This window comes from Trachypithecus francoisi, unplaced genomic scaffold (genome assembly GCF_009764315.1).
Source record: "Trachypithecus francoisi isolate TF-2019V2 unplaced genomic scaffold, Tfra_2.0 Lachesis_group1, whole genome shotgun sequence".
NCBI lineage: Eukaryota > Metazoa > Chordata > Mammalia > Primates > Cercopithecidae > Trachypithecus > Trachypithecus francoisi.
The window spans coordinates 7,286,246-7,298,924 of NW_022681454.1; the positions used below are offsets into that span (position 1 = coordinate 7,286,246).

The window sequence follows — 12,679 nt, forward strand, 5'->3', positions numbered from 1 at the left end:
GAACGTCTGTGCCTTCCTATGTTCCCCGTTGAACAAAGCGTTGACACTTTTGGTTATCCATTGTATGGGTGATACTTCCACAGATGGAAAAAGGACAACCAAGCCAGTCCACAGAGTAGTTCTACGGATGTTCCTGGTCTAATTACTATGCCTCTGGTTAAAGTGGGATTTTTGGAAGCAGCCTATTACGATGTTTGAGCACAGGTCCTGGAATTAGACTGCTGAGTTCAAATCCCTGCTCAGCCGTTTGTCTGATGTGGACTCAGTTTCCTCATCTGTGAAATGGGAATAATAGTACTGTCTCCCTAGGTTAAGTTAGATGGGACATGAAACACTCTTGGCCCAGTGTTAGGTCCAGAGAACACACCTCACATTAGCTCGGTTATTAGTCTCCTGTGTTTGGTTGGGTTTTGTTCATTTTGCAGGCTGAGGGAAAACCTTCTTGCTTTCTTTGTGCCCACCCTGGTCTTGTCTTCTCTGTGGTGATGGGAGCTCCTTGGGGTTGGGCTGATGGCTGACTTATCCCAGAACTTTAGCACGTCCTCCTGGTGCTCAGCACTTGTGGGAACTCCACAGGTGGGAGGGGTGTGTGCATGGATGAAGGATAAGCAAATAAGTGAAATTTATGTTCCGCAGGGCAGTAAAGTTGTTTTGATAACTCTTTGCCATCTGGGTCTAGAATGCACCTTTTCAAAGCCCTCGTTTCTTATTTGTGTGTAATTTTCTCATAAGCCTTTGTTATAGGCAGGGAAGTTAAAGGTGTTAATTCTCATGTTTCTTTTCTTGTGTTTTTCTTATAAAAGGAAAAATAATATTTTAAATGTCTAGAAAGATTATGCTCTAAATTTTAATTAGGCATATTTTCTTGATTTTTTTTTTATTGACAGGAGAATGTAGAAGAGTTAATGGACTTTTTCCAGGCTAGTAAGAGGTATCATCTAAGTAAAAGGTTTGGCCACAGGGAATATCTCGTTCAGAACCTCCAGTCATCAGAGACCCGTGTGCAGGGCCTTCTGAGCACCGCTGCAGCCCAGCTGACTCACCTCATTCAGAAGCATGAGAGGTACCACCCAACACTGTCCTAACAGTGCAAACTGTCTTAGTCTGTTTTCTGCTGCTATGACAGAATACCACAGACTGAGTAATTTATAAATAGGACAGATATATTTGGTTCACAGTTCTAGAGGCTGGGAAGTTCAAGATCTAATGAGGGCCTTCTTACTTCATCATAACATGGTAGAAAGGCATCAAGTGGGAGGAAGTGCATGTGTGAGACAGAGAGAAAAGGGGGTCAAACTGCTGTGATAACTAACACAGAAATGGCATTAATCCATTCATGAGGGTGGATCCCTCATGACCTAATCATCTCGTAAAAGTCCCGTCTCTTAATACTGTCACAGTGGCAATTAAATTTCAAGTTTTGGAGGTAACATTCACACCATGGCACAAATGAACTGCCTGACACAAACCTTCCTCACTGAAGACCCACTACTTCTGTTTATTCAGCATATATGCTGACTGCTCCTCACTTATTATTTCTAAAGAATAATTATCTTGTAAAATCCTTTGTGTTACAGAATTTTAAAAGCATATGTAATAGTCTAGACAACTGTATAATGAGCCCCCCTCATGGCCAATTTTGATGTAGCTACACATCCCCACACAGGATTATTCTGAAGCAGAATCCCAACAACATATTCTGGAGAAATCAGTGATGAGGCTCACGTCGACCATGTGATGGAAGAGCCTACTTCTCTTTAAGATCTAGCACACAGCCGGCTCTTGCATTCACCTTTGACACTAAGTACAAACACAGAGATGCTTGTCTCGTATTTCAAATGGCTTTTCTGAGCAGCACCTGGGATTCCATGTGGTCAGGTATATGGTGGTGTCACAGAGTTCTAAGTACCATCCCTTGCCTCTCTCCAGCATTCCTTCTCAGCTATTCTTTGAGGTGACTTAATTTTAAAGAACCAAATTTATTCTTTTAGGTTACAGGAAGCTCTGAAATGAATAGGGACATGACTATAAAATGGCTTTCTTATGACGATCTGTTGTTTTACTGTGGTTCTGTTACTTAAGTAACCTTATTGGGACTTTGACCCTCTCCTGCTCTGTTTAATGAGGATTTGGTAAGGTGCAAATTATGCAAACACTCCTCACCTAAAGATGCTAATGAATTTATCACTGCAATTTACTTGGCATTCCTGATTTTAATTTGCACTCAAGTGAAAGAAACAGTTCTTTGCCTTGAAATTAAGGGCCCACCAGCTGGTTGTGAGCAGTCACTAGGGAAAGATGCTTCATCTCTTCTTTTCAAATTCTATTTTAAAAGATATAATTATCCTTCACCTGTTCATTCCTTCAAGGAACCTCCATTGAGAGTCTTCCCTGGGCCAAGCTGGGGACTCAGCCCAGGGGTGCAGGCAGTCTAGGAATGATAGTGGTGATGCTAGTAGCAGAATGTACTTGTCAGGGTGCGCCAGGGAAACAGAACCAACAGGATATATAAACATATAGACAGCATCATCTGCTGTTTCCAGCTTGCCATACAAATAGCTTTCTATATAAATAGGAACTAGCTCAAGCAATTATGGAGGTTGAGAAATCCCCTTGTCTGCTGCCCGCAAGCCGGAGACCCAGGAAAGCTAAGGGTGTAATTCAGTCCAAATCTGAAGGCCTGAGAACCAGAGGGAGCTGCTGGTGTAAGTCCCAGTCCAAGGGCAGGAGAAGATGAGATGAGAGGTCCCACTGTAAGCTGTAAGGCAAAAAAAAAAAAAAAAAGGGACAGATTCCTCTTTCCTCTGCCTCTGTGTTCTATTTAGGACCTCAGCATATTGGATGATGCCGGCTCACACTGGGGAGGCCCGTCTGCTTTATTGAGTCCACTGATTCAAATGCTGACCTTCACTGAAAACACCCTCACAGCACACCCAGAAAGAACATTTCATCTGGGCCCATCAAGTTCGTCCATAAAATTAACTGTCATGCAGAGGATTCCCTGCTTTTGCCTCTTCGACTTTGTGCTCTTCTGGATTTTTAATCCACCATCTCCCCTTGGAAACTTCTGTCTGCACCAGAGTAGTCCTCTCAAATGTTACTTTCTCCCAGAACTCTTGCCCACTTTCACCCTAATAATGTCTCTCTTGTGTTTTCTCTGCCCTTATGCTGCTAGTACTTTAGTAATGTCTTAGCTGCCCATTCTCCTAATTCTTCTGGAGGGTAAAGATTTTCTGATTCAAACCTAACTAATATGGAGATGAATGCTCAGGCACAATAGCAGTTAAGCTACAAGTGAGTTTGGAGACCACATTCCTAACTTTACATCCTTTCCATCTAGAGCAGGGTACCTGGATGAAGACCAAATGGAAATGCTATTGGAGCGGGCTCAGACGGAAGTCTTTTCAATCAAGCAGAAATTGGACAATGACTTAAAGGAGGAAAAGAAAAAACTCCACCAAAAATTAATAATTAAGAGAAGACGAGAGTTACTACAAAAGGTATATAAGGCATGATGCTATTTATTCTTTGCATAAGCACTTTCTAATACCTATCAAGTGGAGGTACTGTGCCAGACATTGCCATTGGTGCACTAGGATCAGAAGGGCAGCTGGGCAGGCACCATGATGTGCCATCTACTGTTGATTGGTAGCGACTTTTTGGAATGCTGTGTTCAGCAGGATGCTACAGTTCTTATCCAGCCCAAGCACAGCAGAGGATCATAGTAGACTAGTAATGTCTGCATGGACAAGGGAATTAGGAGTGCTGGTTTGTTGCAGGAAGTCAGGGACCCCAAACAGAGGGACCGGCTGAAGCCGCGGCAGAAGAACATAATTGTGAAGATTTCATGGACACTTATCACTTCCCCAATCAATACCCTTGTGATTTCCTATGCTTGTCTTTACTTTAGTCTCTTAATCCGGTCATCTTTGTAAGCTGAGGAGGATGTGTGCCGCCTCAGGACCCTGTGAGGATTGCATTAACTGCACAGATTGTTTGTAGAGCATTTGTGCTTGAACAATATGAAATCTGGGGCACCTTGGGAAAAAAACAGGATAACAGCAATGTTCTGGGAACAAGGGAGATAACCTTAAACTCTGACTGCCGGTGAGCCGGACAGAACAGAGCTGTATTTCTCTTCTTTCAAAAGCAAATAGGAGAACTATCACTGAATTCTTTTTATCAGCAAGGAACATCCCTGAGAAAGAGAATGCACCCCTGAGGGTAGGCCTCTAAAATGGCCGCTTTGGGGGCAGCTATCTTTTACGGTTATAGACAAAGGGATGAAATAAGCCCCGGTCTCCCGTAGCACTCCCAGGCTTATTAGGATGAGGAAATTCCCACCTAATAAATTTTGGTCAGACCGGTTGTCTGCTCTCAAACCCTGTCTCCTGGTAAGATGTTATCAATGACAATGCCTGCCCGAAACTTCATTAGCAATTTTAATTTCGCCCCATCCTGTGGTCCTGTGATCTTGCCCTGCCTGCATTTGCTTTGTGATATTTTATTACCGTGTGAAGCATATGATCTCTGAGACCCACATCCTATTCATACACTCCCACCTGTTTTGAAAATCACTAACAAAAACTTGCTGGTTTTACGGCTCAAGAGGCATCACGGATCCTGCTGACATGTGATGTCTCCCCCAGACCCCCAGCTTTAAAATCTCTCTCTTTTGCACTCTTTCCCTTTATTTCTCAGGCCAGACGACACTTAGGGAAATAGAAAAGAACCCACGTTGAATATTGGGTGTGGGCTTCTCCTGATACTGGTTTGAGTGACTAATGATGATGGTAGGTGCTAACATTTATTGGGTGCTTACTTAGCACTGTGCTAAGCATGTTATATAAGATATCTTGTTTAATCTTTACATTAACCCTATGAGGGAGATACCACTGGGTTTGTGTGTGTGTGTGGTCAAGGTCAAATATCAGTAAGTGGCATGCATGGCATGTATTTAGGGACTCTAAGAATATGATGAGGCTGGAGTGTGCAGAGGGACTAGGGTAGGCCCCAGAAGGGAATGCAGCAGCATGTCAATGGGGGCATGGTGTGCTGGGCTAAGGGGTACCCTTCATCCAAGGATACTGAGAAATGTTGAAGGGTCTTCAGGAGGTGAGAGAGACATCAGATCTGTGATTTAGGAAGCTGAGGTGAGCACCTTGTCAGATGGAGTTGAGAAACCTGGGAATACAAACCCCATGGGAGGTTCTGGTACTTGTCCAGGTGTGAGCAAATGAAGGCCTAAACTGACGCAGACCCCTGAGTACAGGGGATAAGGACAGATTCAGGGAATGTATGGGGCATGCAGGGTGACACCCAAGTAGTTGGTTGGTATGATTTGCAGGGAGGGGATGAAGAATAACTTTCAAATTTGATCAATAGAAACTCTGCTCTTTATTACCAAGTTTGGAACCCAACAGAAAGCCGTGATTCTGACCCTGATCACTGATGCATACCCCATCTTTGAGCATCACACCATTCATCTCTGAGCCACTGGTTAAGGGATTAAAACAGTGGGGCCCAGGGCTCCATTTCCCTAATGTCTTGCCTGAAGGTCAGTGTTTAGAAAGAAGGATGAACTCCACATCCTATAGGAGATTCTGTGACTATTATTTCTTGCAGCTACTGTTGATAAACATTACAAGTGGCCCAGAATTAGGATGTAGCTTCATGAAGGCAAAAACTTAGGTTGCATCCCCACTGTTGAGAACACTGCCTGACACCTGGTAGGTGCTCAATACATATTTGTAGAATGAATGAATTGACACTCTCTGGTCACCAGGACCCTTAAACATGGATTATGGTAGACTAGTAATGTCTGCATGGGCAAGGAAATAGGAGTGCTGGTTTGAGTGACTAATGATAATGGTTGGTGCTAACATTTATTGAGTTCTTACTTTGTAAGAGCATTTTATGTTCTCTCAAAATAGAGCTGAGAGGCCGGGTGTGGTGGCTCACGCCTGTGATCCCAGCACTTTGGGAGGCCGAGGTGGGCGGATCACGAGGTCAGGAGATTGAGACCATCCTGGCTAACATGATGAAACCCCATCTCTACTAAAAAATACAAAAAATTAGCTGGGCGTGGTGGTGGGTGCCTGTAGTTCCAGCTTCTCAGAAGGTTGAGGCAGGAGAATGGTGTGAACCCGGGAGGCGGAGCTTGCAGTGAGCCAAGATCGCACCACTGCACTCCAGCCTGGGCCACAGAGCCAGACTCCGTCTCAAAAAAAAAAAAAAAAAAATAGAGCTGAGACTATCTGTGGACCCACTGTTATAAAGAGCACCATAATGGACATCTTTATGCATCTCAATTTTTTTTTCCCACCACGGGGCCTTTGCACCAACTGTTCTTTCTCCCAGGACAGTTCTTTCCCCATTTCTTAACCTGATTCAGATGAGACCTCCTTCCCTAGGTCTCACTTAGATCTTCTTCCTTAAAAGCTTCGCTGACCTCCTCATTTAAGTTGTCTCTCAATGATCTTAGCTTTTTGATTTCCCCTTTATGATATTACAACTTGCAGATCCTGTGTACCTAGCACATAGTAATAACACTAACAGATATTTATTGGCATAAACTGTGTCAGGCACTTTTCTAAGAGCTGTACGTGTGTTAAGTAACTCATATAATCCTCACAACTATTCTGAAAGGGAGGTCCTATTATTATCCCCATTTTACCAATCAGATAGGGAAATGGAGGCACAGAGAGGGTAAAATACCTGCTTTGGATCACTCAGCTTGTGAATGGGGGTGCCAGGACCGGAACCCAGGTGGTCTGTCTCCTGGACTTTACCTACTCAACAAATACATGTTTAATGAATGGTGAACACATAAGGATTCTACCGTATTTTTTTTTAAAAACAGTAACTTTCTAGACCTGGTGCATTGGTTCACAGCTGTAATCCCAGCGCTTTAGGAGGCTGAGGTGGGTAGATCACTTGAGGTCAGAAGTTCAAGAGGAGCTCGGCCAACATGGTGAAACCCCAACTCTACAAAAAATACAAAAATTAACTGAGTGTGGTGAAACACACCTGTAATCCCAGCTACTGGGGAGGCTGAGGCAGTAGAATCACTTGAACCTGGGAGACGGAGGTTGCAGTGAGCCAAGGTAGTGCCACTGTACTCCAGCCTGGGTGACAGAAGGAGACCTTGTCTCAAAAACAAATAAATAAATAATAAATTTTAAAATAAATTAATTTTTTAAAAAATTAGCCTGGCATCACGGTGCACGTGCCTATAATTGCAACTACTTGGGTGTTTGAGGCACAAGAATTGCTTGAACCCAGGAGGTGGAGGTTGCAGTGAGCCAAGATCGCACCACTGCACTCCAACCTGGGTGACAGAGCGAGATTCCATCTAAAAAATAAATAAATAAATAAATAATAAACAGAATAACTTTCCAAATGTGAGATTGTTGCGGCAAAGGCTATAAACATTCTGTGCCTCCTGCACCAAAGTGTTTCAGCCAAAGGGCTATACCCAACAAGCCCCGCCCCCACTTAATTTTCTTTTCTGAAACTCCAGCACAGGGAGCAGCGGAGGGAGCAGCTCTCCATCAGCGAGGCCTTCCAAGCGGTTGAGGATGCCGGCCAGTACCTGCACCAGTGGAGGAGCCTGATGGAGGAGCAGGGCACTGCCCTGGAGGAGCTGCAGGAGCATCTGGACCAGGCTGCCCTGGACGATCTCAGGGCCCTGACCCTCTCACTGTTTGAGAAGGCCACCGATGAGCTGCGGCGCCTGCAGAACTCAGCCATGACCCAGGAGCTACTCAAGCGCAGCGTGCCCTGGCTCTTCCTGCAGCAGATACTGGAGGAGCACGGCAAGGAGATGGCTGTGCGGGCTGAGCAGCTGGAGGGGGAGGAGAGGAACAGGGACCAGGAGGGTGTCCAGAGCGTGAGGCAGAGACTGAAGGACGATGCTCCTGAGGCCGCGACAGAGGAGCAGGCGGAGCTGAGACGCTGGGAGCACCTGGTCTTCATGTGAGTGCTCCTGCGCGTCCTAATCACCCCTCCCCACCCCACTAATGCCAGGGAGATTCCTGCCCTGTGGTTGTGGGGATGGCCAAGCATGAGATACCTGGCACCAGACAGATGACATTACCAGCGTTAATTAGTCATATGAACTCACGCCCCGGGGGGAGGACCTCGAATGTCACACAGGACCCTACAGAGATTGAGCAGAGTGCAGAACCAGGGCCGTAGGGTTTGTAGTAACAAGAGGATGGGTGGCCCCTGGCTTCCAGGGGAAAATGTGATTGGCTTGTCTGAATAATTCCCTGGGCTGAATAACTCCAGGGAGCTACTCAGGGATTAATGCTGGTTCCCCTAATAAGAAATGTCCCCTGGGGAGGGGACGTGATCCACAGGAACAGAGGGGAAAGGGGAGCTTGTGGTTAGGCCATTCCGGGCCCTGCTAGTTTCACCAGGCATCAAGGCTGCTCATGATCTTGACCTTCGTGTTAGTTCTTCCAGCACATTACATCATCCTTTCACCTGGCCTTTTCATCCCTGGTCCATTTCTCGGACTATGTATCTTTATTATTAATTCAGGAACCATGTAATGACTTCCACTTCTGAGTGGGATGCAGTGGACCACACCTAACACTCCTGCTGCAGTAACTAGAAAATAATGGATACATTTATTTTTAATATTTAGTTTATTTTTTATAGAGACGGGGTCTCACCCTGTTTCCCAGGCTGGTCTCGAACTGCTGGGCTTAGGCAGTCCTCCCGCCTCAGCCTCCTAAGATAAATTTCACAAGTAATTTTTTAAAGACATGGGAGAGTGGTAGAAACAATGAAGACAAGTTGGAGTCGTATTCCAGAGGGGCCAGTGCCCACAGTCCTTTACTTCCCTGAAACATCTGCCAGCTCTTTGTGCAGCTGGGATTTGGCCTGGCCCAGGAAGGGAGCCTTTTGTGCTGTAATAGAGACCAACAGAGCTTTTGGTGGTTGTTTGTGGCTGGCAACAGATTGGAAACTGGAGGGGCCTCTAACATAACCAGTGTTGAATGAGACGTGGGCGATGAAGACCAGAAGACCGAGGACCACCACTTATGTTTGTGCAACTTGTTTAACCTCTCTGGGCCTCAGCTTTCCCACTTGTAACATGAAGACCACAAAAACTAAATCAAATCATTTAAGGTGCTTTTGGCAGTACATGACACTATCGAGTAGTTTAAATGTGAAGGCAATGTTTACGTAAGAGCCTGGGCTCATCTTGGACACTTTAAAGGACACAAGATCTGTCTTCAATTTCCCTCCTCCCTTGTAGAAGTTATCTCCTAGAATCTTGCTGGCCTCCATGATTTAATGTCCTTTCCTTTCCTACACAGTTTTCATCCCCAGAGTCTGACCTTGCTACCAGGAAAATAGGTCCCCGGGTGTTTGCAAAGATTGATACTGTCTTGGTTTGCATTAAGTGAAGTTCGGCCCTTTCCCATCTCTCTCTTTTGTGATTCTGGCCTCATTTATTTTTTTAATCCTTGTTAGCTTTTGCTTTCTTGACAAGGAAAACAAGATGCTGTCTTCTCTTAGTCCATAAAAATCAGATCCTTAAATGCCATTTCTTATTCCCATGAATTGCCCTCAACAGTATTTATTCAGCTTAGCCTACATTCCAGAAAATTCTCCTCTCATATTCAAACTGACTTTGGACTTTTCGTAGCAAGTGAATTAACTTTGGCATTCCTATTACCAGCTGGTCATTTTCTTCAACTTCATTTGGATTCATTCTGCAGGGAGTATTACCAAAGCCACTGCTGATTTAGCCATTTAACGGGAAAAAGAGAACTCTCATTTGGCTATCAGAAAAGTGTATGATTTTTCCAAGGGTTAAAGAGGATCAACTCACAATGCACGCAATGCGAGTCTGCTCATATACTTTGCTTATCTAAGATTCTAAAAGGTTGCAGCCTTTATTTCCGAGGCATTATGCAAAAATGGCTTTGCACAATAGATTTGAAACACATTTTTAGAAGCTTTCCAATTTCAACCAAGATGGGGTTGCTGTAAAACTGGTTGGCTAAAGTAGGAATTAATGAGGAATATCTTTGCAAGAGAAAGCGTGTCTTCGAGCCTTCTTTCCTGAGTTCCTGTCTTGATTTCAAACTCCTTCAGGGCAAAGATCTCGCCTCCTATATTTCTGTATTCTCTTGGCACTTACGTAACAGAGGATTAAGACGAGTGCTCAGGGCCGATCTTGTTTGAAAGTGACAGGAATAATGACTGAGAGTCATCTCAGAGTTGCTTTTACTTTGAGTTCGGCATAATCAGCAAATAGTGGGGCGAAGGCTCTGCACAAGGGAATGTGCAAAGGGGTTGCTGCAGTTTCCAAAGGTTGCTTTAAAAATCGTTGGGCTCCATGAAGTGAGGAACCCAAGATGGGTGTCACATGACATGGGGTCAGGCCTCAGACTGTTTTCAGCAGAGGGCCCGCGTGGTCTCTGAAGGTCTCGTTCTCTTTCCAGAGACCTTCCTGGCAGAGCCACAGCCCCACATTCCCACACTGAGATTTGGGTGTGGTAAACCTGACTCTGGCCAACCATGTTGGGTGTTCTGCAGATAATTCTGAATTTTAAAGCCTCTGTCGATGCTGGCTGCATTGACAGAACATTACCAGAACATTCAAACAAATCTACAGAGAATCTTTGTTCAATGAATAATTCCGTCCAGACTTTCTGAGCAGATTTCCTCTTATATCTCGTGGGCCAGAACCAGCCCCCTTGAGGCTGAGAAAGCAATTGTGTGGCCATTCTCTCCATTAGAGTGGGCTATGGGCCTTGCTGGAAAGGAAGAGGGACGTCCGTTCATTTCCTTGTCTGTAATTTGGTGAAAGGAACAGCGATGATGTAGGTCATTGCATTTGTTTCTGAGCACTACCGTAACAAAGTACCACAAACTGGGTGGCTTAAAACAACAGAAATGTATTCTCCCACTGTTCTGAAGGCTGGACGTCCAAGATCAAGGCATTGGCAGGACCGTGCTCCCTCTGAAGGCACCGGGGGAGAATCTGTTCCATACCTTTACTGCTGGTGTTTCTGGCAATTCTTGGCATTCATTGGCTTGTAGATGTCACACCCCAATCTCTGCCTCCGTGTCAGATGGCCTCCCTGTGTGTTTGTCTCTTTTCTTATAAGGACACCAGTCATACTGCATTAAGGGTCCACTGTGTTCCAATATGGCCTCATCTTAGCTGACTTCTTAATTACATTTGTAAATACCCTATTTCCAAATGAACCGACATTCACAGGTCCCAGGTTAGGACTTGAATATATCTTTTTGGGAGCCACAATTCGATCCATAACACTAAGTCACTCAGCATGGTTCCCAGCATGGAATCGGTTTTCACTGAATGATAGCTGTCAATCATTACCCTTCGGAACCAATCACAAGGGACTCCCATTTCCCTGACCTCCCTGAGCTGAGTATTGTACGTCTCTCCTCTGTCCATTGGTCCTACGTAGAGAATGCTGCTGACCAGGCTCCGCAGACAGTGCTTTGTTTACGTGTCTGTTTCTGAAGCGAGACCAGGTTAATTGAAAGTCATGGGCACTGGAAGGCCTGTTGCCTCCTCAAAGACACCCTCACAGCCTGGCCTCATCCAGCTCTTGTTCTTAGCTCCAATACAATGTCCTGTGCGGCACGACATGCATTAGGTGCTCAAGGAATGCCTGTGGCAGGAATGCGTGATTAGGGAGCCAATGCTTTTTCTGCAGACCTAGATTTGAGGAATGAGCTTGGCATCTTCAGCTTCATCACCCCAGCCCAACCCCCAGGCTTTCTCTGTGTAAGAGCATGTCTCTGTTCTTCCTTCCAGGAAGCTCTGCTCCTCAGTCTTCTCCCTGTCTGAAGAGGAGCTGTTCAGGATGAAGCAGGAGGTCCATGGCTGCTTTGCTCAGATGGACAGGAGCTTGGCCCTCCCCAAAATCCGGGCCCGAGTTCTGCTGCAGCAATTTCAGACTGCGTGGCGAGAAGCAGAGTTCCTGAAGCTGGACCAGGCCCTAGCTGCCCCCGAGCTGCAGGTAGGATGGACGTGTCAGTGACCTCTCGATTATAGAAGCAGGGCTGTCTCCCAGCTGCTAAGCCTACAGGGTCTGGCCTCTCCATCACCCTGAGTCCATCTCACCTCATGCTCCCCTATCCTCTCCTCTCTGGCCGCATTGGTGTCTAGCTATTCCAGGAATCTCCAGGACTGTCCCAACTTTAAAGTTTATAGTGGACACCGCTGGTGCTGTGCCCTGATCCTGACGCCTGGGCTGTTGCACCATCCGCCAGCAGCCTCACCCAGCCACAATCTTCTCCTGATGGAAGCTGCCTGGCCTGAGATATTACTCTGTCTCTCCTGGCCACTCCTCCAGCCACAGCTAATGACTGACTCTGGGTACAAAAGACCTTTCTATATGGCATGGAGGAGGGATGCTCAACTCAGCTCAGGTGGGTCAGGGAAAGAGGGGCTCTTGCACAAAGTCTTAAAGGATGATGACTGGCAGCTGCCTTTTAATGAGCAGCTATTATGTGCCTGAGGGCAGACAACTCTTTGGTGCAGTTTTTGCTTCAAAGCCCTCAGGGACCAATTTAGGCTCAACTTCACCTGAGACCACAGCCTTGCTTGGCTCTTCTCTTTCCTATCCTGTTCCCTTGTTACCCAAGAGGTTGATCCTAAAGAGACCTCCTTCAGGAA

The 12,679-nt window shown here is 45.7% G+C and overlaps 1 protein-coding gene across 2 annotated transcripts in view; it reads left to right on the top strand.

The window, feature by feature from the left end:
* Positions 1–12,679, top strand: part of EVC2 (EvC ciliary complex subunit 2) — a 148,454-nt gene that overhangs the window by 82,716 nt on the left and 53,059 nt on the right. For both annotated transcript variants that reach the window (XM_033213720.1, XM_033213719.1), the window contains exons 12-15: positions 888–1,063; positions 3,341–3,500; positions 7,523–7,977; positions 11,816–12,020. In XM_033213720.1, coding sequence (XP_033069611.1) covers positions 888–1,063; positions 3,341–3,500; positions 7,523–7,977; positions 11,816–12,020 — 996 coding nt within the window. The remainder of the gene's footprint in view (positions 1–887; positions 1,064–3,340; positions 3,501–7,522; positions 7,978–11,815; positions 12,021–12,679) is intronic.